The following is a 25,053-nucleotide window of genomic DNA, read 5'->3' as shown; positions in this document are numbered from 1 at the left end:
GACTGTCTGCGCATGCGCAAGGAAGGAGCAGCGCGGCGGCGGGAACAACAGCCAGTGCCACTCATTCCTGCCTGTCACGTCAGCCTGAGCCAAGTAGCGAGAGTGGAGTGGAGGAGGCTGCCTATTCTAGAGAGTGGACTCGCACGTCGCACCGCATATCGCAGCTGCTGCCCCCTGGTCCTGCCTGACCGTGACCTGCTGTCACTCACCTGTGACCTGAAGTAAGGAGCCGTCCAAGTCAGCACACAGTCCGTCACACTGTCACACAAGTAAGTCATCAGAATGACAAGCCATGCCGTGTGATAGTGTGATGATCGTGCACTGCTGCTGTTGTTATATGATATATATTTTTTTATTGTGAGGCTTGGGGTTGTGAGTTAATACGGGACCAGGTAGTGGGTGCCCCCCCTCTGCTAAATTTGAAGTGCCTGTGTGACCGTGTTGGAAGGAAGTTGTGGCTCAGTCTGATCCTCTTCTCTGTTTATTTGCTTAGTAAATATATTTTGTGTATGACCCGGTCAGTGTTGTAAGTACTTACAACACTGACCAGGTCATACACAAAATACATTTATTAACCAAAACTTGCAAGTTGCTGGCTATGCTATGGTATGTTCCACAGTTCACTTCCCAACTTCTCTGGCAGCTTAATAAATATAATAAATGAGCAGCCATCTTGCAGCCATCTTGTGATTTAGTGCTTATTTGCTTAATAAATGTATTTTGTGTTTGACAAGGTCAGTATTGTAACTTACTAAATATATTTAAATAAGAAATATATTTTAATGACCAGCCATTTTGTGATTTTGTGCTTATTTGCTTAATAAATGTAACTTACAACACTGACCAGGTCATACACAAAATACATTTATTAAGCAAAACTTGCAAGTTGCTATGCTATGGTATGTTTGTTGAAAATCAGATCTAAATATGCTCATTAGCTACTGAGCATATTTAGATATTTTTTCCAACAAAGGATATCTGATTTTCTTCATTCTTTTGATATCCTTTGTTGAAAAGCATACCTAAATACGCTAAGTAGCTACTAAGCATATTTAGATATGCTTTTCAACAAAGGATATCAAAAGAATGAAGAAAATCAGATATCCTTTGTTGAAAATCATATCTAAATATGCTCAGTAGCTAATGAGCATATTTAGATCTGAGTTTCTTCATTCTTTTGATATCCTTTGTTGAAAAGCATATATAAATATGCTCATAGCTACTGAGCATATTTAGATATGATTTTCAGCAAAGGATATCTTATTTTCTTCATTCTTTTGATATCCTTTGTTGAAAAGCATATCTAAATATGCTCAGTAGCTACTAAGCATATTTAGATATGCTTTTCAACAAAGGATATCAAAAGAATGAAGAAAATCTGATATCCTTTGTTGAAAATCATATCTAAATATGCTCAGTAGATACTGATTGGTGGCTGCATATAGATACCTCATGCGATTGGCTCGCCCATGCGCATTGCTATTTCTTCAACAAAGGATATCTAAAGAATGAAGGCATATCCGATTGCTAGCCACTGCCTCACCAGCCTCTGAAGTCACCACACATCACTGGTACAGGCCACATTGTATTGAACCCACTGTGAAATTTAGTGGATCTTGTTTTTATGAACTGCCGCCTTTGAAATGTTAAGGATGGAAGCAACCTGACACTCACTCTATACCTCTGCCAGTAAAGCTAGAATTGAACCCTTCTAATCCTCACGCAAAAGCTTTCTTTTCAGCTCTTTTGGCACAGTCAATAGTTATAAAAAATGTTTTATTCCAATTACTTTTGAGGTACAACTAGCACTGTTTTTGCCATCCAGCTGGTGCTAGTACAAAAGGATAGTGATGACCACATATAATATAATAATAAAAAATGCTCTAACTAACTATATTTTTAGTTGGAATTTGGGAGAAATGTTGTCATTAGTTTATAGAAAATTATAAATCAAAAATGCTCATTTTACTCAAACTCATACCTATAAATAGTAAAACCAGAGAAACTAATACTTTTGCAGTAGGGTCAGTATACACTAATTTTCATTTAACTGTATGTGATAGACACAACTATAAAGAATAATATGCACAGATACTAATCTAAAAATCCAGTATAAAACCGTTTAAAAACTTACTTAGAAGCTCCCAGTTTAGCACTGTTACAAAGGTTAGCTGGAACACCCACTGAAAGTAGTTCTATAGCAAAAAAACCCAGACACTCCCCCCTCCCCCTTCCTCTGCATATGAAAAGACTCTTTACACAAACAGGAGCAAGCTGGAGTAGGTATACATAAGTATTCTTCTAAAACTTTGGGGCTTGGATAGGAGTCTGAAAATCAGCGCAATGTTATTTAAAAATAAGTAAAACTATACTTTCTCTTTTTTAAAAAAAAAACTGTATGGGCTATATAAATGGAACAGCTACAAAACATTTATGCAAAGAAAAATCTAGTGTATAATGTCCCTTTAACTTTCTCCAGACAGAGCTGTGTGTGTGTATATATGTGTGTGTGTGTGTTTCTTATGTTTAAAAAAAATATTTATATAGATATACACATACAGGGGTTGGACGAAATAAATGTGAACACCTGGGAAAAAGGTGATATTTCTCTATTAAGGTGTTGGACCATCATATTCCTTTAATACAGACTCCAGCCTTCTTGGAACAGATTCATACCACTTTTGCATAGACTCCTGTGGAATGTTGTACCGTTTGTTTATTAGAACAGCTGCCAATTGTTTTAGAGATTTTATAGGAGGGAATCTGCTTCTCACTCTACTGTCCAAAACTGACCACAGTGGCTTGTTTATATTCAAGTCAGTAACTAAACTTGCCAAGGGCAAATGTTGAAGCTCGTCTTGGTGCTTCTCAAACCAAGAATTAACTGCTCTGGCTGTGGGCATGGGAAAATGATCATCTTGAAAAATATCATCATTGTTAGGGAAACCACGTTTGGACCATACGAGGCATCTGTTCACCTAGAATGTCAAAATACCTGCTGGCAGTAACCCGATCATTTAGGGTAATGATCAGGCCATTCAAATACCAAGATATGGCAGCCCAAATCATCAAAGATCCACCCCCATGTTTGAAAGTTGGAACCAAAAATTCTGAGTCTTGGGGGTTTTCTATAAAATAAACTTTGCTGTTGGGAATAATGTATATGATAACTCATTGGACCAATTCACTTGTTTCCATTTTTTAGCTGACTAGGTTTTATGATCATGACACCACCTTTTTTTGCATTATAGCGTTGGTGTCTGTGGTTTAGCGATTGCAGCTGTTCCATGGATGTCATTTTTGTGAATTTCTATGTGGACTGTTTCTGTATAAACAGGGTCTTCAATGTGAATATTGAGTTCTGCTGTCACTTTTCCTGCAGTAGTTCTGTGTTGTTTGGACACAATCCTTATTAGTGTTCAGTGGTCTCTATCATTCAATTTTAGTTTCCATCCACTATTCTTCTTTTTGGGTGGTCTTGCTATGCTTTGTGAATACAGTCATAACTGTGGAGACTGTTGATCTAGAAACACCAAACTATTATGGTTACAGGTGTGCCTGCTAAACAGGCTCTCATGATTTGTCCTCTTAGGAATTCTGGGAATTCACCCATTTCACAGGCTGCAACATACATTGAAAAATTAATATTAGTTAATTTTGGCTTAAAGGGACGGTTACCGTAAAATAGTTTTTCCCTTTCTGTTCCCAGTGACTTGCTATACCAGCTGCAGAGTATAAAATGTATGAGAACTTGTGTCTTTGGGTTTATTTTTGTATATGAAATAGCTTATTTTGTTCTTGGAAACTACAACCTATTAAAATAGATTGAGCTTGCAGGGATATCAGATCTCCTTATTTTTATTACTTTCTATACACACATATGATTCTTTATATTATCTGTCTGTATAACAAAGCACAGTACCTAAAGAGAACAATTCAAAATTATAATTTTCATTATTTATCTTTCATTCCTTCCATTGGGAGTGTAATTTCTTCTGCTAGCTATGTTTACAAAGCTTTTCTTTAGCCTCTAGTTAAGTATAGAAGCTTTAAGTATAGGTAGGAATACCACTGACAAAATCAGTTATTTCAAATGTCAATATAAAGGTAAATAAGATACAGTGTTTGTAAAAAATGTAATACACTCCAGCAGGTAAAATCATTGGGAAAAAATTAAAGGGGAGAAACATTTAGGGTACAGTGTCCCTTTAAAGGGACACTAAAGTCAAAATTAAACTTTCATTAATCAGATAGAGCATGTAGTTTTAAGTGACCTTTCCAATTCACTTATATTATCAAATGTTGCACATTTCTTTTATATTCACACTTTCAGAGGCACCAGGGTATACGTATACTAGTCTGTGATTGGCTAATGGCTGTCACATGATACAGGGTGCTGGCAAATGAGGAACAAAAATGTCAGAAGACCCCCCTACTACTTATATGAAATTCATAGTAAGTGTTATTGCATTGTCTTTTAATTATGCATTTGTATAATTATGCAATTCTACTGTATTTTAGTGGTCCTTTAAGTTTTAGCCAGGTAGTCAGTAAAATCAGCCGGATGGTGTGCCCATTAAGGGCCCACTCATACAAGCGCTAATTAATGCCCCAGCTTGAGTGTTAACTGTGCTAGAAGTAAGCTTTTGTGCTTGTTGGGTAGCACTTGTATTATGAGCTGAAAGTAAACTGTATTCCCTCGCACGCTAACCCAACTAGCGCAAAAGCTGAACTTAAAATATTGCAAAAATTGTATTTTATGATTGATCATGCAATCTTACACAACTTTATTACTTATATCACATTATCTTCATTCTTTTGTTATCTTTTGTTGAAAAACAGACACGTGTCTGGAGCACTATATAGCAGCTGTTTTTTAAGAATGATATACATGTGTAAGAGCACTAGATGGCAACACTGTTTCCTGCCATATAGTGCTCTAGACACATACTTAGGAATCTCATCTGCAAAAAAAAATACCATGGGAACGAACCAAATTTGATAATAGAAGTAAATTGGAAGCTGTTTTTAAAAATGGTATGTTCTGTTTAAATCACAAAAGCAATGTTTGGGTTTTATATCCCTTTACAGTCTGCACAGATAACGCCAATAGTGTTTTAGTGATGTCACAAAAACCTCACAGGATTTGGTTGTAGTTTAAATCACAAACGTCTTGGATTTTAAATTCTCCCCCAAAAAAACCTTTTTTTCTGGCACTAACATTTGTTTTTCTGCTGTTGAATATATTATTTGTGTTTTTGTTTTTTTCCTGTTTATTAAATTGACACAAACCAAGGGTATTGTTTTATTTTCAACTAACAAATGTCACTTTTTGCACATTAAATAGGTAAACCACTAGCGATTCTCCTTGGAGGACATTGAACACATGCTAGGCATAATAATGCATTCAAAATACAGATTAGCCTGATAATATACCGATGCATTTTTAAATTATATTAGTTGCTTATATATTGTAAAAATAAGGGTAAAGTTTAAGTTTCTAACAGTGAAATGTGTCAGATGCCTCAGGGGCACCCCCATGTGTGTATTTTTAATCAGTGCAGTCTTTTTCAAACAAATGTTACAAAAGCATTGTTCTGCTGTTTCTAGCTTGATTATCTGTTGCACTGTGGGAAATGTAGTCTGATGGAAGCCTCTAATTTGATACTTGTGTGCTGATTCATGTCATGGTGGCTGTTGAGTGTCATTCCTGGTATATAGGTGTGTGAGTGAAACACTAATCCTCAGGTACTAAAAATTAGAAATGAACCACTGAAGACTTTGTTACATACATGAAGGATGCAGCACATATTCCAGTTTTCTAATATGTCTTAATGCTCTATTATGTCGTTTGTTTGCAGACCATCAGCTCAACGACCTCCTCGTAGTCAGCATTCTCGACCTCCATCAGATAATCATTCAAGGTTTACTGTAGCATCTTCCCATCAATACAACGGTCCCTCCTATAGAAACTATGTGGAAAAGCAATCTTTCTCTGAGAAGTGCTCTAACTTGTGCTCCCGAAGAGGTACTTCACCTTATTTCCATCTAAACCCTTGTGCTCTGCCAGCTTGTGGCTTTGTTTTGTATTTAAATTAATTTTACTGAATAGAGAAAAACAATTGCAAAGGGCCAGTTTAAAACAGATAAGAAATATTTCAGGGCTTCAATTACAGATACACCCTGACTTTTGAAATCTGTATGTTTCCCCTGAATGTGTGTTTATAGAAACATAAAAACATAAATTTTGACAGCAGATTATGACAGCAGCCTAAAAAGTCTGCCCATGTTTCTTATAAGTGTCAGCTTCATTAGTTCATAGTTTTGTCTTTATTCTTATATACCTCCCAACTATCTTGCTTCCCGCCCACGTCCCTTATGTGTCCCAGTTTTAAGGGACTTTCAAAGCCCCACCCACAACACAGCTTTACATACTCGTTCAGATACAGCCATAATGCGCTCACCCCCCCCCCCCCCCCCATCCGTGCATGACTCAGCTGTTTCTGTGCGCAACCCTGTTCACAGAATACCTGCGGGCTACTTTAAAGGGACAGTAAACCCCTTGTAATTACAAGACATTTCTGTTGTGCTGCTATAGAATAACATATCAACCAAGTCTTAAAGGGACATGAAACCCAATTGTTTTTCTTTCATGATTCAGATAGAAAATACAAAATAACTGTGAATGACTATTTCAACTGGTAAACAAATCTTAGTTTCACAGGAAGGTGCGGGATGGTAACTGGCTGACACAGAAAGAGTAGACCAGCTAAAGCTGGAGGAAGAGCTCAGGAAATGGGAATAAAAGAACTGCTTGCTGCTCTGAGCTGTACACATAGTGGGGTAAGGTACAAGTAAAGGGGTCTTCCTCGCTTTCTCTGATGCCTAAACCTAATGCAGAAGTGTTTAGCCTAAAGCCTTAGCAAAGGATCTCCCAGGGCTGAAGGATTTTCCCTGGTTGAGATTTAAGACTAAAGGTTCACGCCATCTAAAGATCAGGTCTGTTTTTTTATTTTAAAAATAATATCTCTATCTTACAATCAGAGCTGGATTGCTAATAAAAAGCAGGCCTGGGAAATTTGGAGCCAAGCCCTATACAAATTACAGAGGGTAGCAGATAACTTAATATATTAATTAATTTATTTGCACAAATAGTATTACCAAATTTATTAGGCCTTCTGAATAAACAAGAAACATTTACTGTGGAAAGAGTGCATTGGCTGGGGATAATGAGATAAAATTAAGCCAATACTAATAAACCCAGACCTTTAATTATAAAATATCTAAATTTTCAAGATAAGACCAACATCTCAAGGGCATATAGAAAAATGTATAATCTTTGCTACGAACAACAGCACTATCTGATTTTCCAAGATTTTTCTTTTCTTTTCAATGGCATGGAGAGGCCACAAATCCATTCAATTACTAGTGGGAATTCAACTCCTGGCCACCAGGTGGAGGCAAAGAACATCACAGCAAAGCCTTAAAGGGACAGTATACACTCATTTTCATATAACTGCATGTAATAGACACTACTATAAAGAATAAGATGCACAGATACTGATATAAAAATCCAGTATAAAACTGTTTAAAAACTTACTTAGAAGCTTTCAGTTTGGCTCTGTTGAAAAGGTAGCTGGAAAGCCCACTGCAAGTGGTAAATAAAACACTCCCCCCCTCCCCCTTCTTTTGCATATGAAAAGACCCTTTACACAAACAGGAGCAAGCTGGAGAAGGTAGCTGACGGTATTCAAATAAAACTTTGGGGCTTGGTTAGGAGTCTGAAAATCAGAGCAATGTTCTTTAAAAATAAGCAAAATTATACTTTTTTTAAAAAAAAACAAACTTTATGGGCTTTATAAATAGATCATCTACAAAACATTTATGCTAAGAAAAAATGAGTGTATAATGACCCTTTAAGTATCCTCCCTTTACCCACATTCCCCAGTCATTCTTTGCCTGCGTAACATTGTAGGTGATGTGCGAAGAAGGTGTCTGAAGAAATCAAGTTGTTAATCCTTTAATGGGTACTTTTCCCTGCAAGCAAGGATTGGGGTTATGCTGTGTCCATGTAATTCTCTTTAGTAAGAGTAATGGTGGCTTTTAGCAGTTGGAAGATGGCGAGGTGGTCTTTGCTTACCCTTTAAATCTTTTTGCTACCCCTATATATATGGTGTGGATTGGATTCCTGGTTAAAGGTTGGGTGAGTCTCTCCAGCATGGCTGGGGTGTAGAGGTGCAGGTTTCAATAATTAATTATCAATGCTTAGAATTGTATTCTATTTTTTTATATTGAAATTAGAGTATAATGGAAATAAAGGGCTATTTTATTTACTATGGAAGACGATCCCAAGCTTTCTCTGTCATTTGATAAATGTCTTTATTGTTTTGATGCCCAGGTTATACCTCCTGTGTATATTTGTTCCCCTTGTCTTAATAAAGTTTTTATTACCCAAGGATAAGGTTTCTTATCTGAGCCTTCTTTTTCTCAAGATAATGCTGTCCAGGAGTTGCCTCAGCTTTCTGCTAACATATCCCACTCTTTGACAGATTCACATGCTGTGCCCTGCGGTTCCTCTGTCAGTCTCTGAGAGTGTTTGTTTACCTAAAGATTTTCTGCGCAGTTGACTTCTGCAGTTTCTGCAGCCCTAAGTGCTTTACCTAGTTCTGGTAAATGGAAGAGGAAATCTAAGAACATTTCTATTGGTTCAGATTCCTCCAAGACTGATTTTGGTTAGTCTTTCTCAGTTATCTAGCGAGGATCATTCCTCTGCAGCATCTGAGGGCAAGATCTCTGATTCAGAATCTGCAGTTTCTAGTACAATAGATCCTGAGGAGGTTAATTTTAAATTTAAACTACAGTATCTCCGTTTTGAAGGAGATTTTAGCTACTTTGGATAACTCTGACACTGTTGCAGATGCCCCTAAAAAGGCTAATAAACTGAATAGAGTTTTTTTATGTTAAACCTATATCTGTGGAGGTTTTTCCTGTTCCAGATCGCATGCAGGGCCGGACTGGGAATAAAAAGCAGCCCTTGAAATTTTGGAGACAAGCCCTATTTTTCATTGAGTCATTAAAATCCACACTCTCCATTTTTCTCAAAGGGAATTACTGGGATACTCCTTCCCCCTATAATCTTTTCAGAATTATATTACATTAGTTTGTATTAAAAAAGTGCCAGATTGTTGTTATATAGGCACCCTACAACCCGATGCCTTCCATTAATCACCCCTTTAAATGGTAGCTTTCCAGCCCAGCTGCTGCAGCCCACCAGGAAATATCCTGGTAGGCCAATCCAGCCTTGATCGCATGTCTGACATTATATCTCAGGAATGGGAGAAGCTCGGTGTTCCTTTTAACCTGTCTCCTGTGTTTAAAAAGATGTATCCTGTGACCGATTCAGTGCAAGATCTGTGGCGCACTGTTCCTAGAGTAGAGGGTGCTATATCTACCTTAGCCAAGAGAACTATTGAGGATAAGTTTCTCTTTTAGAGACCCTATGGATAACAAAATGAAAAATGTTTCTTCATCAGGGTTCACAGTGGCAACTAGTTGCTAGAATTGCAACAGTTGCTGGTGCAGCCTCTTATTGGTGTGACTCTTTGTCTGATCTAGTTTCAGAAGAGACTACTATAGAGGAGACCCAGAATAGGATCAAGGCTCTAAAGCTGGCTAATACTTTTATCTGTGATGCCAGTATGCAAGTTGTTAGGCTGAGAGCCAGGATTTCTAGTTTTGCGATACTAGTCCGCAGAGCCCTTTCGTTAAAGTTTTGGTCTGTGTATGTGACTTTTAAATCCAAGCTTCTGTCTCTACCTTTTAAGGGTAAGACTGTATTTGGTCCTGGCCTGGCAGAGATAATTTCCACGGTTACTGGTGGAAAGGAAGTTTTTTTACCACAGGATAAGAAGAATAGACCCAAGGGTCATCAGACTTCTAATTTTTGTTCCTTTCGTAACTTCCTTGTCTTCTAAATCTGACCAGCCCTGGAACAAAGGTAAGCAATCCAGAAAGTCTTCCACTGAGGCTAAGTCAGCATGAAGGGGCCGTCCCTGATCTAGTTTTAGATCAGGTAGGGTGCAGGCTTGGATTTGCGACGTTCCAGATCCTTGGGCAGTGGCTTAAACTGCATTAGGGATTTGTCCTCTCTGGGAGTGATTATCCCAGTTTCTCTAGCAAAACAGGGTCAGGGATTTTGTTCAAATCTTTTTGTAGTTCCCAAAGAGGAGGGAACTTTTTGACCCATTCTAGACTTAAAGTCTCTCAACAAGTTTCTCAAGGTCCCGTCCTTCAAAATCTCAAATTCGTTCTATTCTCCCTCTGGTTCAGGAGGTTCAGTTTATGACCACTATAGACCTAAAGGATGCATATCTTCATGTGCCTATTCACAGGGAACATTTCAAGTTCCTGAGGTTTGCTTTTTTTGGATTGATATTTCCAATTTGTAGCCCTGCCTTTCGGCCTCGCCGCTGCTCCTCAAATCTTTACGAAGGTTCTAGGGGCTCTCGTGGCTGTGACCAGTTCTCTAGTGATTGTAGTGGGTGGCTCCTTACCTGGATGATATCTTGGTCCAGGCACCATCTTTTCAGTTAGCAAGATCCCATACAGATTCTCTGTTAGCTATTCTCCGCTCTCACGGGTGGAAGGTGAATCTAGGGGAAAGTTCCTTGGTGCCAAGTACCAGGATATGTTTTCTGGGGATAATCTTAGACTCTGTATCTAAGAAGATTTTTTTTTGATGGAGGTCAGAGAAGTCAAGCTTCTGGAGGCCTGTCTTTCACTTCAGTTCTCTGTTCACCCATCAGTAGCTGTATGCATGGAAGTAATGGTGACTTAGGGTTGCATCCATGGACATTATTCCATTTGCCTGCTTCCATCTGAGACCTCTAAAGTTATGTATGCTCAATCAATAGAACGGAGTCCACTCGGATCTCTCTCAGAGGATAGTTTTAGACTCTCAGACAAGGATGTCTCTGTCTTGATGCATCTCCCAGGACCTTTTGTCTCAGGGCACTTGTTTCCTGAGTCCTTCTTGAGAGATTGTGACCAAGGATCTCAGCCTGTTAGGCTGGGGAGCAGTTTTGGGGTCCTAAGAGCTCAGGGAATTTTGGACTCAGGAGAAGTCTGCCCTTCCTATAAATATCCTAGAATAGAGAACAATTCTCTATGCCCTCAGTATGGCCTCAACTGAGTTTTAGTCCAGTTTATCAGATTTCAATTGGACAACATCTCTTCGGTGGGTATATAAACCACCAAGGAGGAACTCGGAGCATGTTAGCTTTAAAGGAGGTGACTTGCATTCTTCAGTGGGCAGAGTCTCACAATTGTCATCTCTCTGCCATTCATATCCCAGGGGTGGGCAACTGGGAAGCGGATTATCTGAGCAGGCAGACCTTGTTTCATCCAGGGGAATGGGCTCTCCATCCGGAAGTGGGGAGTTTCCGGAGCTGGATCTGATGGCATCTCATCTAATGCTAAGCTTCCAAGATACGGAGCAAGATCAGGAGATCCTCAAGCAGCTCTGGTAGATGCGCTGGCAGTGCCATGGGATTTTGGTCTAATGTATCTGTTTCCTCCGGTTGCCCTCCTTTCTCGGGTGATAGCTCGTATCATACAAGAGCAGGTTTCAGTGTGTCAGGGTATGGCTGAGATACATTGGATATCACAAAATTTAATATCTCATTTAGCTAATATCTACTATGAATTGATTTGGTTGCCACAGACACTAAAACAGGGAAAAACAGAGAGACCGCTTATTTTTAAGACGGCTTTTTGTAATTTTTCTAAACCTCAGGCATCTCTATACCCTTTGAGTCTTCTTCTCTTTCCATAATTCCTCGGCTGAATGACTGGGGATTGTGGGTAATGGGAGGATACATAAGGCTTTGCTGGGGTGCTCTTTGCCTCCACCTGATGGCCAGGAGTTGAATTCCCACTAGTAATTGAATGGATTTTGGGACTCTCCATGCCAGGAAAGAAAATAATTTATCAGGTAAGTATAAATTATGATGTTGTTTTTTTTGTTTTTTTTTAAATCAATCTTTTTATTTTCCTTTAACCCCTTAATGACCATAGCACTTTTCCATTTTCTGTCCGTTTGGGACCAAGGCTATTTTTAAATTTTTTCGGTGTTTGTGTTTAGCTGTACTTTTCCTCTTACTCATTTACTGTACCCACGCATATTATATACCGTTTTTCTCGCCATTATATGGACTTCCTAAAGATACCATTATTTTCATCATATCTTATAATTTACTATAAAAAAATGATAAAATATGAGGAACAAATGGAAAAAAACACACTTTTTCTAACTTTGACCCCCAAAATCTGTTACACATCTAGAACCACCAAAAAACACACATGCTAAATAGTTTCTAAATTTTGCCCTGAGTTTAGAAATACCCAATGTTTACATCTTCTTTGCTTTTTTTGTAAGTTATAGGGCCATAAATACAAGTAGCACTTTGCTATTTCCAAACCATTATTTTTCAAAATTAGCGCTAGTTACATTAGAACACTGATATCTTTCAGGAATCTCTGAATATCCATTGACATATATTTTTTTTTTAGTAGACATCCCAAAGTATTGATCTAGGCCCATTTTGGTATATTTCATGCCATCATTTTGACGCCAAATGCGATTAAATACAAAAAATCGTTCACTTTTTCACTAATTTTTTCACAAACTTTTGGTTTCTCACTGAAATTATTTACAAACAGCTTGTGCAATTATGGCTTAAATGGTTGTAAATTCTTCTCTGGGATCCCCTTTGTTCAGAAATAGCAGACATATATGGCTTTGGCGTTGCTTTTTAGCAATTAGAAGGCTGCTAAATGCCACTGCGCAATACACGTGTATTATGCCCAGCAGTGAAGGGGTTAATTAGGGAGCATGTAGGGAGCTTTTAGAGGTAATTTTAGCTTTAGTGTAGTGTAGTAGACGACCCCAAGTATTGATCTAGGACAATTTTGGTATATTTCATGCCAACATTTCACCGCCAAATTCGATCAAATTAAAAAAAACGTAAAATTTTTCACAATTTTAGGTTTCTCACTGAAATCATTTACAAACAGCTTGTGCAATTATGGCACAAATGGTTGTAAATGCTTCTCTGGGATCCCCTTTGTTCAGAAATAGCAGACATATATGGCTTTGGCATTGCTTTTTGGTAATTAGAAGGCCGCCAAATGCCGCTGCGCATCACCCGTGTATTATGGCTAGCAGTGATGGGGTTAATTATGTAGCTTGTAGGGAGCTTGCAGGGTTAATTTTAGCTTTAGTGTAGAGCTCAGCCTCCCACCTGAAACATCAGACCCCCTGATCCCTCCCAAACAGCTCTCTTCCCTCCCCCACCCCACAATTGTCCCCGCCATCTTAAGTACTGGCAGAAACTCTGCCAGTACTAAAATAAAAGCTATATTTGGGCTTTTTTTTTTTTAGCATATTTACATATGCTGCTGTGTAGGATCCCCCACCAAACAGCTCTCTAACCCGCCCCCTCTGCCTTAATGGGCGCCATCTTGGGTACTGGCAGCTGTCTGCCAGTACCCAGTTTAGTAAAAAAAAAGTATGTTTTTTTTTTTTTAATTGCCCTTTTCTGTAGTGTAGCTTCCCCCCCCAAGACCAACCCCCCACCCCTTCCAGATCCCTTAGATGATTATTTAATTTTTTAAAAAATCTTTTTTTTTTTTTACTTTTATTAACTTTGCTTTTCTGCAGTGTAGCGGTTCCCTTCCGCTCCCGCCCCGTGCACGCGCCCGCCCGCTGCCCCCCATGCACGCACGTGCTCCCGTCTGTTCCGCCACCCTCCACTCCACTCGGCACATCGATGGCCTCCCATCCGCCTCCCAAACTTGCTCCCAACCATCAACGATACCGGCCACCGATGTCCGGTGCAGAGAGGGCCACAGAGTGGCTCTCTCTGCATCGGATGGCCAAGGTGGGTTATTGCAGGATGCCTCGATATCGAGGCATCACTGCAATAACCGGAAAGCAGCTGGAAGCGAGCAGGATCGCTTCCAGCTGCTTTCCAGACCAAGGGCGTACGCCACACGTCCTCGGTCATTAACTGTATTTTTTTTTAGGACGTATGGCGTCCATACAACAGAGAGAATTCATTCATTCTTTCACTTTGTAAGCCTTTTTTTTTTGTGTTTGATTGTTATTCTCTCTTGATTGTTATTAATTTGTCTGTTATTAATTTATCTGTTTAAAAGTTCTATGCTTTGTATATTAAAGATCCAAAAAAAAGGCAGCATGACTAATGGCATGTAACCCGAAACTTAGGCCTAGATTTAGAGTTGGGCGGTAGCCGTGAAAACCAGCGTTAGAGGCTCCTAACGCTGATTTTAGGCTACCTCCGGTATTTGGAGTCACTCAAAAAAGGGTCTAACGCTCACTTTTCAGCCGCGACTTTTCCATACCGCAGATCCCCTTACGTAAATTGCGTATCCTATCTTTTCAATGGGATTTTTCTAACTCCGGTATTTAGAGTCGTGTCTGAAGTGAGCGTTAGAATTCTAACGACAAAACTCCAGCCGCAGAAAAAAGTCAGTAGTTAAGAGCTTTCTGGGCTAACGCCGGTTCATAAAGCTCTTAACTACTGTACTCTAAATTACACTAACACCCATAAACTACCTATGTACCCCTAAACCGAGGTCCCCCCACATCGCCGCAACTCGATTAAATTTTTTTAACCCCTAATCTGCCGCCCGCCACCTACGTTATCCTTATGTACCCCTAATCTGCTGCCCCTAACACCGCCGACCCCTATATTATATTTATTAACCCCTAATCTGCCCCCCACAACGTCGCCGCCAGCTACCTACACTTATTAACCCCTAATCTGCCGTCCGCACGCCGCCGCCAGCTACATTATAGCTATGTACCCCTAATCTGCTGCCCCTAACACCGCCGACCCCTATATTATATTTATTAACCCCTAACCTGCCCTCCCTAACATCGCCGACACCTAACTTCAATTATTAACCCCTAATCTGCCGACCGAATCTCGCCGCTATTCTAATAAATGTATTAACCCCTAAAGCTAAGTCTAACACTAACACCCCCCTAAGTTAAATATAATTTTAATCTAACGAAATTAATTAACTCTTATTAAATAAATTATTCCTATTTAAAGCTAAATACTTACCTGTAAAATAAATCCTAATATAGCTACAACATAAATTATAATTATATTATAGCTATTTTAGGATTAATATTTATTTTACAGGTAACTTTGTATTTATTTTAACCAGGTACAATAGCTATTAAATAGTTAAGAACTATTTAATAGCTAAAATAGTTAAAATAATTACAAATTTACCTGTAAAATAAATCCTAACCTAAGTTACAATTAAACCTAACACTACACTATCAATAAATTAATTAAAGAAAATACCTATAATTAAAGAAAATACAGCCAATAGAATGCGAGCTCAATCTGATTGGCTGATTGGATCAGCCAATCGGATTGAACTTGATTCTGATTGGCTGATTCCATCAGCCAATCAGAATATTCCTACCTTAATTCCGATTGGCTGATAGAATCCTATCAGCCAATCGGAATTCGAGGGACGCCATCTTGGATGACGTCCCTTAAAGGAACCGTCATTCTTCAGTTGGACGTCGCCGGATGAAGATGGGTCCGCGGTGGAGGTCTTCAGGATGGAGCCGGTCCTCATCGGATGAAGATAGAAGATGCCGCTTGGAAGATGATGGTTGCCGGTCCGGATCTACTCTTCTTCCCGGATAGGATGAAGACTTTGGACCCTCTTCTGGACTTCTTCAGTGGATGTCTAGCCCCCGCTTGGGTTGGATGAAGATATCGGAGCCAGGACGGATCGGTGTGATACCCGGTGAGGTGAAGACAAGGTAGGATGATCTTCAGGGGCTTAGTGTTAGGTTTATTTAAGGGGGGTTTGGGTTAGATTAGGGGTATGTGGGTGGTGGTTTGTAATGTTGGGGGGGGTATTGTATGGTTTTTTTTTACAGGCAAAAGAGCTGAACTTCTTGGGGCATGCCCCACAAAGGGCCCTGTTCAGGGCTGGTATGGTAAAAGAGCTTTGAACTTTAGTAATTTAGAATAGGGTAGGGCATTTTTTATTTTGGGGGTCTTTGTTATTTTATTAGGGGGCTTAGAGTAGGTGTAATTAGTTTAAAATTGTTGTAAGATTTTCCTTATGTTTGTAAATATTTTTTTATTTTTTGTACTTTAGTTAGTTTATTTCATTGTAGTTATTTGTAGATATTGTATTTAATTAATGTATTGATGGTGTAGTGTTAGGTTTAATTGTAGGTAATTGTAGATATTTTATTTAATTAATTTAATGATAGTGTAGTGTTAGGTTTAATTGTAACTTAGGTTAGGATTTATTTTACAGGTAATTTTGTTATTATTTTAACTAGGTAACTATTAAATAGTTCTTACCTATTTAATAGCTATTGTACCTGGTTAAAATAATTACAAAGTTACCTGTAAAATAAATATTAATCCTAAAATAGCTATAATATAATTATAATTTATAGTGTAGCTATATTAGGATTTATTTTACAGGTAAGTATTTAGCTTTAAATAGGAATAATTTATTTAATAAGAGATAATTAATTTCGTTAGATGTAAATTATATTTAACTTAGGGGGGTGTTAGTGTTAGGGTTAGACTTAGCTTTAGGGGTTAATACATTTATTAGAATAGCGGTGAGCTCCAGTCGGCAGATTAGGGGTTAATAATTGAAGTTAGGTGTCGGCGATGTTAGGGAGGGCAGATTAGGGGTTAATACTATTAATTATAGGGTTAGTGAGGCAGATTAGGGGTTAATAAATATAATATAGGGGTCGGCGATGTAAGTAGCGGCGGTTTACGGAGCGGCAGATTAGGGGGTTAATAATAATATGCAGGGGTCAGCGATAGCGGGGGCGGCAGATTAGGGGTTAATAAGTGTAAGGTTAGGGGTGTTTAGACTCGGGGTACATGTTAGAGTGTTAGGTGCAGACGTAGGAAGTGTTTCCACATAGCAAACAATGGTGCTGCGTTAGGAGCTGAACGCGGCTTTTTTGCAGGTGTTAGGTTTTTTTTCAGCTCAAACAGCCCCATTGTTTCCTATGGGGGAATCGTGCACGAGCACGTTTTTGAGGCTGGCCGCGTCCGTAAGCAACTCTGGTATCGAGAGTTGAAGCTGCGTTAAATATGCTCTACGCTCCTTTTTTGGAGCCTAACGCAGCCTTTATGTGGACTCTCAATACCAGAGTTATTTTTATGGTGCGGCCAGAAAAAAGCCGGCGTTAGCTTTTCGGGTCGTTACCGACAAAACTCTAAATCTAGCCGTTAGTCTTTTCTTGTACCTACTCCTGTAAAATTAAATAAAAAGTGAATTCCTAAATCTATGGTGGTGCTGCTCTTTTTTTGGGATCTTTATCTATGCTTCAAGGTATGCAGTAACCTTTGGCGTGCACACCTTATTATTGCTTTGGTGATGGATTCTGTTGTGGACTATGCGTTGTATATTACTAATAATTTCATTTGGATTATGCTGTGATGGGAATAATTGTAATGTGTTCGATCTCAATGAAATATAATAATTAAAAAAGGATACAAAGAGAACAAATCAAATTTAGAGAATAGAAGTAAACTGAACTATGATAGTTGAACTTTGACTTTCTTGTCCCTTTTGTGAATCATGTGGATTTATTTTATAGACCATTGGTTTTTGTTCCCTGTTCTCTTTTACAATTTTTAATATTACAAAAAATACCAAGATTTTTGAATTGTCTGAATATCATACCATCAGTTCTTATGACTGTAGAATGCTATTAGACAAGATTTACTGTGTTTTGATTCTCTGATAATTAAAAACAAAGATGCAGCTAATATTTAAAGTATTAAGATCATTAATTACTTATATGAGAATATAATCTGCCTGTCTGAATACAGGCTATTGTGCAAAAAATAAAAAACACATTTACTTAAGTGAGAAAATGAACACACATTTAACTAATCAATTGCTTTAGTTCTGGAAACAATGCTTCTACAGTTTGCTTTATTTGCATTGTTTAATTAATTGGTTTCATAAATCTTGTTGTATCCATTAAGGATAATGCTTTATAAACATTGGTATTATATCATACAAAATAAATAGAAATTGTTTTTGGGTGTGTATAGGTCTAGATTACAAGTGGCACGCTAACTTTTGAGCACAAGCATTATCTGCAATGGAAATAGTGTGCGCATTAAAGGTTGAAAGTAAACACGATCGAGAGAATACAATCACATTTTATGCTCAATGGGTTAGCGTGACTTAAACCGTTGCATAAAGGGTAATGCATTAATAAAAAAGTTGCATAAAACACATTAATACATTCAAAATTACAGTTACACTCAAACACTAGCTGATAAAAATGTATTCATAGAAATAAAAAAAAAATAAGGGTTAAAAGCTATATGGCTATCTATTTGACTGCAAAGGACTATGGTGTGTGTGTGTGTGTGTATATATATATATGTGTGTGTATTTATATATATATATATACACACACACACGCACTCACTTGCAAGTTCTCAGATTACTAAGATTAAAAGCAAAACTGAAAGAGTAAGTTATTGCTTCTGGCCAAATGGGACAAGCCCAGGTTCCACGTCAAGCTCTCTCTTGGGTCCCTAATACAGCCATTCAATACAAGCTCTCAATCACCCTAAACATATACAAAACACGGAAGGGGACTGCACTCTCACACTGGACCGGGTACACATCCTATGACCCTGCAACATGCACAGCCCCGGTTATTAAATAGAATGGTAAAAGTTATATTGCACTGATATGCGTTACCTGTACCCCTTATGTAACGCATGCTTCAAGAGTAAATAATGATTATTGGGGATTAAAAGCAAGAAGAATTGTTTTTGTTGTAAATATCTGGTATTTTCAGATTACATTGGTCTCCCCTAAAATAACATACCTGATTACATATTGTTCACAACTATTTTAATGAGTGACGTATAATGAACTATGAAAGTGTAATATGTTGCATTAGTGGGGAGTCAATTCAAATGTTAGATAACATCAAAGTTCTGTTATGCCACCACTGACAAATGTGGAGGGTAAATTTATTTATTTTAGTGGAAAGCCAACGCCTAGATTACGAGTTGTGCGGTAACCGGGATGCATTGCTAACTTGCAGTTTATTGTCACCGCTCACTTTCCTACAGCGCTGGTATTCTGGGTTTTTATAAACCCGGCATTAACAGGCAAGAAGTGAGCGTAGAGCAAAATTTCGCTCCACACTGCACTCCAATACCAGCGCTGCTAAGTGAGCGGTGAGCTCGTTATACGTGTTCGTGCACGATTTCCCCATAGACATCAATGGGGAGAGCCGGCTGAGAAAAAGTCTAACACCTGCAAAAAAGCATCATAAAACTCAGTAACGCAGCCCCATTGATTCCTATGGGGAATCAAAATTTATGTTTACACCTAACACCCTAACATGAACCCCAAGTCTAAACACCACTAATTAACCCTTAATCTGCCACCCCCGACATCGCCGACACCTACATTATATTTATTAACCCCTAATCTCCCGCCCCCAACGTCGCCGCCACTATAATAAACATATTAACCCCTAAACCGCCGTACTCCCGCATCGCAAACACTAGTTAAATATTATTAACTATATAAATAAAATAAAAAAAGATACCTTACAACAGCACTCTTAGTCCAATGTACTTTTTACTGAGTTGAAATAGTTTACATTCACAATAAACTACTTACTGTGTACAGTGAACACAAAACTATTTGTGGAATAAAAATTCAAACAGGTAAGTAAATATAATATCCTCTCTAATGCTTATGCACACCAAATCAAAAGAAAAGTAAGGGGAAGGGGAAAACATAAAGGAACACACACTCCTGTTGGCGATATTGTAGCAGCAAGTTCAAAATAAACAGCAGTAGTTCAAAAAATACGGTCTCAAGTTAACAGCTTATGATAAGTAAGTAACTGCAGTCCGTGAAATTCTTGAAACAACTAGCAGTGTATGCCAGGTGAATCCATGTATTTGTAATCCATATATGATACAGTCACACAGGCCTATGACAAGGTAACTTATCCGATTAAACAGCGGTAGTGATCCTGGAAGGAGCTCCTACGAACACACACGGCTTAAGACCGGGATATCCCAGTACACGCAAGCCGTGGCATAGACCAGTGTCTCAGTCCTGACACCCTCTCCTTCTACACTCACTCACTTCCTGCTTGGCCGGAAACCGTTAACATGAGAGATTCCTGCTGCAACCGCAAAGTGCGTCTTTCCTTGTGATGCTCAGAATCAAACTAAGCTGTGCCGACGTACGTTTCACCAATGATTAGGCTTCATCCAGGCTAGTGTATAGTGAAGTTTGACTTTGTCCTCTTTTAAGGCTATACAGTGTGTAACCTCCTCCGGATTTAAGGCCGGTGAATAAATTAAATATTATTAACCCCTAATCTGCCGCCCCTAACATCGCCGCCACCTACCTACATTTATTAACCCCAATCTGCCGCCCCCAACGTTGCTGCCACTATACTAAAGTTATTAACCCCTAAACCTAACACCCCCTAACTTAAATATAATTAAAATAAATGTAATTACAAATTCCTATCATTACCTAAATAATTCCTATTTAAAACTCAATACTTACCTATAAAATAAACCCTAAGCTAGCTACAATATAACTAATAGTTACATTGTAGCTAGCTTAGGGTTTATTTTTATTTCACAGGCAAGTTTGTATTTATTTTAACTAGGTAGAATAGTTACTAAATAGTTATTAACTATTTAATAACTACCTAGCTAAAATTAAATACAAATTTACCTGTAAAATAAAACCTAACCTAAGTTACAATAACACCTAACACTACACTACAATTAAATAAATTCTCTACATTAAATACAATTAAATAAATTAAATAATATTAGCTAAATTACCAAAAAAATCAACTAAATTACAGAAAATAAAAAACAAATTACAAGATCTTTAAACTAATTGCACCTAATCTAATAGCCCTATCAAAATAAAAAAAGCCCACCCAAAATAAAAAAAAAACCCTAGCCTACAATAAACTACCAATAGCCCTTAAAAGGGCCTTTTGCGGGGCATTGCCCCAAAGAAATCGGCTCTTTTACCTGAAAAAAAATATACAAACAACCCCCCCAACAGTAAAACCCACCACCCACACAACCAACCCCCCAAATAAAAGCCTAACTAAAAAAACCTAAGCTCCCCATTGCCCTGAAAAGGGCATTTGGATGGGCATTGCCCTTAAAAGGGCATTTAGCTCTATTGCAGCCCAAAGGCCTAACCTAAAAAAATATACCCACCTAATACACCCTTAAAAAATCCTAACGCTAACCCCTGAAGATTCACTTACCAAGAGAAGTCTTCATCCAAGCGGCAAAATGTCCTCATCGAAGCCGGCAGAAGTGGTCCTCCAGACGGGCAGAAGTGGTCCTCCAGACAGGCAGAAGTCTTCAGCCAGACGGCATCTTCTATCTTCATCCTTCCGACGCGGAGCGGCTCCATCTTCAAGACATCTGGTGCGGAGCATCCTCTTCTTTCGATGGCTAACGACGAATGAAGGTTCCTTTAAATGATGTCATCCAAGATGGCGTCCCTTAGATTCCGATTGGCGGATAGAATTCTGTCAGCCAATCGGAATTAAGGTAGAAAAAAATCCTATTGGCTGATTGGCCAATAGGATTGAGCTTGCATTCTATTGGCTGTTCCAATCGGCCAATAGGATTTTTTTCTACCTTAATTCCGATTGGCTGATAGAATTCTATAAGCCAATCGGAATCTAAGGGACGCCATCTTGGATGACGTAATTTAAAGGAACCTTCATTCGTCGTTGGCCATTGAAAGAAGAGGATGCTCCGTGCCAGATGTCTTGAAGATGGAGCCGCTCCACGTCGGAAGGATGAAGATAGAAGATGCCGTCTGGATGACCACTTCTGCCCGTCTGGATGACCACTTCTGCCCGTCTGGATGACCACTTCTGCCCGTCTGGAGGACCACTTCTGCCGTCTGGAGGACCACTTCTGCCGTCTTCGTTGAGGACATCTTGCCGCTTGGATGAAGACTTCTCCCAGTAAGTGAATCTTCGGGGGTTAGTGTTAGTTTTTTCTGGTAATTTAGCTAATTTTATTTAATTTATTTAATTGTATTTAATGCAGGGAATTTATTTAATTGTATTGTTAGGTGTTATTGTAACTTAGGTTAGGTTTTATTTTACAGGTAAATTTGTATTTATTTTAGCTAGGTAGTTATTAAATAGTTAATAACTATTTAGTAACTATTCTACCTAGTTAAAATAAATACAAACTTGCCTGTAAAATAAAAATAAACCCTAAGCTAGCTACAATGTAACTATTAGTTATATTGTAGCTAGCTTAGGGTTTATTTTATAGGTATTTAGTTTTAAATAGGAATTATTTAGGTAATGATAGGAATTTGTATTTAGATTTATTTTAATTATATTTGTTAGGGGGTATTAGGGTTAGGGTTAGACTTAGGTTTAAAGGGTTAATACATTTAGAATAGGGGTGGTGACGGTGGTGGCAGATTAGGGGTTAATAAATGTAGGTAGGTGGCGGCGATGTTAGGGACAGCAGATTAGGGGTTAATAATATTTTAACTAATGTTTGCGAGGCAGGAGTGTGGCGGTTTAGCGGTTAATATGTTTATTAAAGTGGCGGCGATGTCTGGAGCGGCAGATTAGGGGTTAAAAATTTTATTATAGTGTTTTCGATGCGGGAGGGCCTTGGTTTAGGGGTTAATAGGTAGTTTATGGGTGTTAGTGTACTTTTTAGCACTTTAGTTATGAGTTTTATGCTACAGCTTTGTAGCGTAAAACTCATAACTACTGATTTTAAAATGCGTTAGGAATCTTGGCGGTAGAGGGTGTACCGCTCACTTTTTGGCCTCCTAGGACAAACTCGTAATACCAGCGCTATGCAAGTTAAATTGAAAAAAGCCTTTACGAAATTTACGTAAGTTGGTTTGCGGTAGTGTGCGGTACACCTATACCTGCAAGACTCATAATACCAGTGGCGTAAAAGAGCAGCATTAGGACCTGTTAACGCTGCTTTTTTACCTTAACTCACGACTCGTAATCGAGCCGTATGTGTTTACATTTTTGTTGGTTTTTATACGGCTCTATGGGGATTTTTGTAAGTCTTCTATGATCATTTTTTTGTAGTGGAATTATTGGTAAATTTAGGTTTTATGATGGTTGAGTCACAAGGAAATTTATATCATCCTCATCTCCATCCTTTACAATTTAATATCATAATTGACACATTTTACATTTCCCACAACACAGCAATCCTTGACTAGCTTTTTAAAATAAAACATGCACACAAAGCACAGTGTTTAAAGAACAGATTTTGGATTAAAACCATTTTCCACCAGTAACACAGTTCACATAATTAAACTAACAGATTTCCCATATATTACCTGTGTAGCTCTTATTTATCCATACCCTGCACAGACAAGCACTTGCCTGAGAGTGCAGCAGCCTTTCATGGAGCACCATGGGGAATCATGCAGTCTGCAAACACCAAGGAATTGTATTTCTGTCTAGGGATAACAGTCTACTGCTACAAGTTTCTTGAGGTTCAAAATGTCACTTATGCCTAGACATAAATAATCCCTTAGTAAAACACTGTTTTAATTCATATTTTTTTTAATTAATAATGAAGGTTACAACACACAGTAGTGCATGTTCTTAAAACATATAATACATGTATAGGATATATTATTTAAACAAGGTTAGCTAATTGCTGATAGTAGAATTGTAGTGTAATTATAAGGTGTCAAAAATAATTTATAGTTAAAAAAAAAAAAAAAAAAAAGTAATATTCCCTTACTCTTTAATGCTTTTAAATTTAAAAAAATATTTGGAGTTTAAATGAAATAATACTCCTCTGTGTATCATCTTTATGTTAAGACACCAGCAGGGGCAGACTGAGACCAACCTGGGCCCCCGGGCAAAAGTGTGGCTGGTTCCCCAACACCCTTTCTACTCCACCTACCTCCTCTGCCCCTCCTCCACCCTATTGGTCCTCCCATCTCTGGTGCTTCTCCCACTTTATATCCCCCTCTTCTGTCATGTTTTTAATTGCCATATAAAGAGTGACAATTTTTTTCCCTTTTACAGTAATGCAGAATTGCAGACAGTTAACCCAGGTGGAGCCTGCTGACCTAACACCGACCTCTCCTCACCAAGTCTCACTGAGTGTAGTATTTCCACTCAGACTCAGTCAAATAATGGATGCTGGCAGCATTCATAGTCTGAGTGAAAATGCTACACTCATTGAGACTGGGTGAGGTGGGTGTTGGGTCAGCAGGCTCCACTGTGTGTGTCTGTGTGTGTGTGACAGAGATAGAGAGAATGTGTGTGTGTGTGTGTGTATTTCTAAACTGTATTTCTCAATTATATGTTATATGATATAAACAGGGGTCAAGTCCAGCAGGAACACATGGGAACCGAGTTCCTGCACTATTTTTGCAGGTGGAACTAAGTTACCCCAGGACAGAGAACTGAAACACTTCAGTAAACACTGCTGCTGCTGGAGGGAGGAGCTTGTGCAAAGTCTGATTAAAGGGATAGGGAGATCCTCTAGTAATGGGCAGTAACACTTCCTAAAATACACTAAATGCAAGCCTGTCCACAGTACTGCTGTGTGATAACCCTGCACTGTGTGGAACATATGTTGCTTACATTTCTGTGTGACTTGCTCTGCGGTTATTTAGCTTCCCTTAGCAGAAATAGGACTATTGCACCTTAACTGGGTGAGACTCTGTAACAGAGGAGTCTTAGGTCCAAAGGCAACCATTCGACTCTTCATTGGTTTTAATTTGCTTTCATTAACCAAAGTGTATAGATTATATACATATAAATACAGTGTGTGTGTATAAAATAATATTAATGTGAGGGTGGTGGAAGACTTGGTGAGTTCCCACACTTTTTTTTTTGTAGGACTTGAGCCCTGGATATAAATATGAAATTATTTCATAAAT

The 25,053-nt window shown here is 38.5% G+C and overlaps 1 protein-coding gene across 1 annotated transcript in view; it reads left to right on the top strand.

Moving 5' to 3' along the window:
• Nucleotides 1-25,053, top strand: part of LOC128660686 (MARVEL domain-containing protein 3-like) — a 60,865-nt gene that overhangs the window by 18,932 nt on the left and 16,880 nt on the right. The window contains exon 3 of the mRNA XM_053714639.1: nucleotides 5,862-6,028. Coding sequence (XP_053570614.1) covers nucleotides 5,862-6,028 — 167 coding nt within the window. The remainder of the gene's footprint in view (nucleotides 1-5,861; nucleotides 6,029-25,053) is intronic.

The sequence above is a fragment of the Bombina bombina genome, chromosome 5 (genome assembly GCF_027579735.1).
Source record: "Bombina bombina isolate aBomBom1 chromosome 5, aBomBom1.pri, whole genome shotgun sequence".
Taxonomy (NCBI): domain Eukaryota; kingdom Metazoa; phylum Chordata; class Amphibia; order Anura; family Bombinatoridae; genus Bombina; species Bombina bombina.
Note: the sequence above shows the minus strand (reverse complement) of the source record. Positions and strands in the feature narration are given on the sequence as shown.